General features: G+C 49.2%; 1 protein-coding gene across 3 annotated transcripts in view; it reads left to right on the forward strand.

Annotated features, from left to right (window-relative positions):
• Window positions 1–1,619: 1,619 nt before the first annotated feature.
• Window positions 1,620–2,085, forward strand: part of PRMT9 (protein arginine methyltransferase 9) — a 50,612-nt gene continuing 50,146 nt past the window's right edge. For 2 of the 3 annotated variants that reach the window (XM_011956721.1, XM_011956734.1), the window contains exon 1: window positions 1,622–2,053. In XM_011956721.1, the coding sequence (XP_011812111.1) occupies window positions 1,865–2,053 (189 nt within the window). In that variant the 5' untranslated portion in view covers window positions 1,622–1,864. Of the gene's footprint in view, window positions 2,054–2,085 lie in introns of all 3 variants that reach the window. The other variant, XM_011956729.1, reaches the window with a different exon arrangement.

Raw genomic sequence — 2,085 nt, forward strand, 5'->3', positions numbered from 1 at the left:
AATAGTTGGAAAAGTCTACGTGCAAAACCTAGGAGTGGGGCTATACTTTGTATTAAATTATTATTATTATTGTTATTTTTGACACTCAGTTTCACTCTTATCATCCAGGCTGGAGTGCAATGCCACGATCTCTGCTCACTGCAACCTCTGCCTTCCGGGTTCAAGCGATTCTCCTGCCTCAGCCTCCCGAGTAGCTGGGATTACAGCTACTGTAATTGATGGGCTTACCCATCACCACGCCCGGCTAATTTTTGTATTATTATTATTATTTTTAGTAGAGACAGGGCTTCACAAGTTGGCCAGGCTGGTCTCGAACCCCTGATCTCAAGTGATCTGTCCGCCTTGGCCTCCCAAAGTGCTGGGATTACAGGCGTGAGCCACCGCGCTGGCCCTTTGCATTAAATTAAACAAAAATCACCATCCTGGCCAACATGGTGAAACCCTGCCTCTACTAAAACTACAAAAATTAGCTTGGCGTGGTGGCGCTCGCCTGTAGTCCCAACTACTTGGGAGACTGAGGCAGGAGAATCCCTTGAACCCTAGAGGTAGAGGTTACAGTGAGCCGAGATCGCACCACTGCACTCAGGCCTGCCACAGGGCAAGACTCCCTCTCAAAAAAAAAAAAAAAAAAAAAAAAAAAAATCAAAGTCCTTACTTTGCATCATAATCCGCTAGGTGCAAAGGTCACAAAAGTGATTAAGAATAGCTCACAATCTAGTGAACTGGAACCTAAAAAAACTGATTAGGATTTACACTGGCAAGTGCTCAGAAAAAAGGGTAGTTCAGGTAATTGGATCAGAAGAGAAGGCAAAAAGGCAATGACATGTTTCTGAGAATTAGAGGAGCCCTCAAATTGTATTAGTTTGATATGCAAAATGCTCGATTTAAGATATTGTCCATTAATGTGTTTGAAAATTGGGACAAAAATAACTTTTCGGCCGTAATAACTATGCTCCCCTCCCTTTTAGAGTTTGGAATCTGTATCTTAGAGGCCATACTTGAATGTGGAAAAACTTTGTCTTTGTATTAATGTAACCACTATCCAGTGATAAGACATGGAACAGTGTAATAACCCCTAAGCTCATCTTATAACTGAACAGATAGTTGGCAGGGAACTTGGATTTGAACCATGCCTATGCCACTAGCTGGTTGTGTGACTTTGAGCAAGTCACTTCTCAGGATATCACGTTTGCCATCATTAAGACGAGTGTGATCCAAAGGTCCACCTAGCCAAGTTTTGTGAGAATGATTTGAAATGCCTGTGAAAGCATTTCCTCTAACACGTCTGAGGTGCTTTTGTTATGTCCAGGTTCTTTCCGGTCTTGAAATTTTGTGCATCACGATCCAAAATGTCTTAAGCATCATCACAAATGCTTGACCGTCCCTCATGAGCGGGTGGCGCTCCGCACTGCCTGGGTCTGTACAACAAGGTCTTGCAGTCGAAAGCCACACACTCTCGGAGTGCAAGAGGGAGAGAGAGGTCCGCTTCAGCAGGGAAAAAAAAGGGCACGAGACTGGACAGGTGCTGCCACATGAGCTCTCCTATACTCACGCGCAGTGATCGCTCCTGCGGGAGTGGGCGGCAGTGACGTGCCCACGTCGGGTGCGCTGACGTTCGCGTAGCGTGCGCCGCCGGCCTGGTCCGCAATAGCGGGGTGTGCGTCACGGTCTGCGCCGCCCGCGGAGCCAGGACGGGGCGGAGCTTCCGGCTGTGCTCGGGTGGGCTAGTTTACCCGCGGCGGAGGGTAACTTTCTTGTACAGGTACTTGAGCAGTTGTCTGGTCCCTGGAAGTGTAGCATCGAGACAGTTTTCTAGTCCTGTTTACAAAATATCTTCCCTTTGGCCGTACAAGTGGTGACTGCCATGTCGAACTCGCGGCTCAGGTCCCGCCGAGACGCCGGGGGTGGCGCTGGGGCAGCCGGCCGGGACGAGCTGGTGTCGCGGTCCTTGCAGAGCGCAGAGCACTGTCTGGGCGTCCAGGACTTCGGCACCGCCTATGCCCACTACCTCCTCGTGCTCAGCCTGGCGCCGGAGCTAAAAGACAACGTGAAGGTGAGGATCCTTTTTTCTCACTTGCTGGCAGG

This window comes from Colobus angolensis, unplaced genomic scaffold, assembly GCF_000951035.1.
Source record: "Colobus angolensis palliatus isolate OR3802 unplaced genomic scaffold, Cang.pa_1.0 Scaffold111, whole genome shotgun sequence".
In the NCBI taxonomy this organism is placed as follows: domain Eukaryota; kingdom Metazoa; phylum Chordata; class Mammalia; order Primates; family Cercopithecidae; genus Colobus; species Colobus angolensis.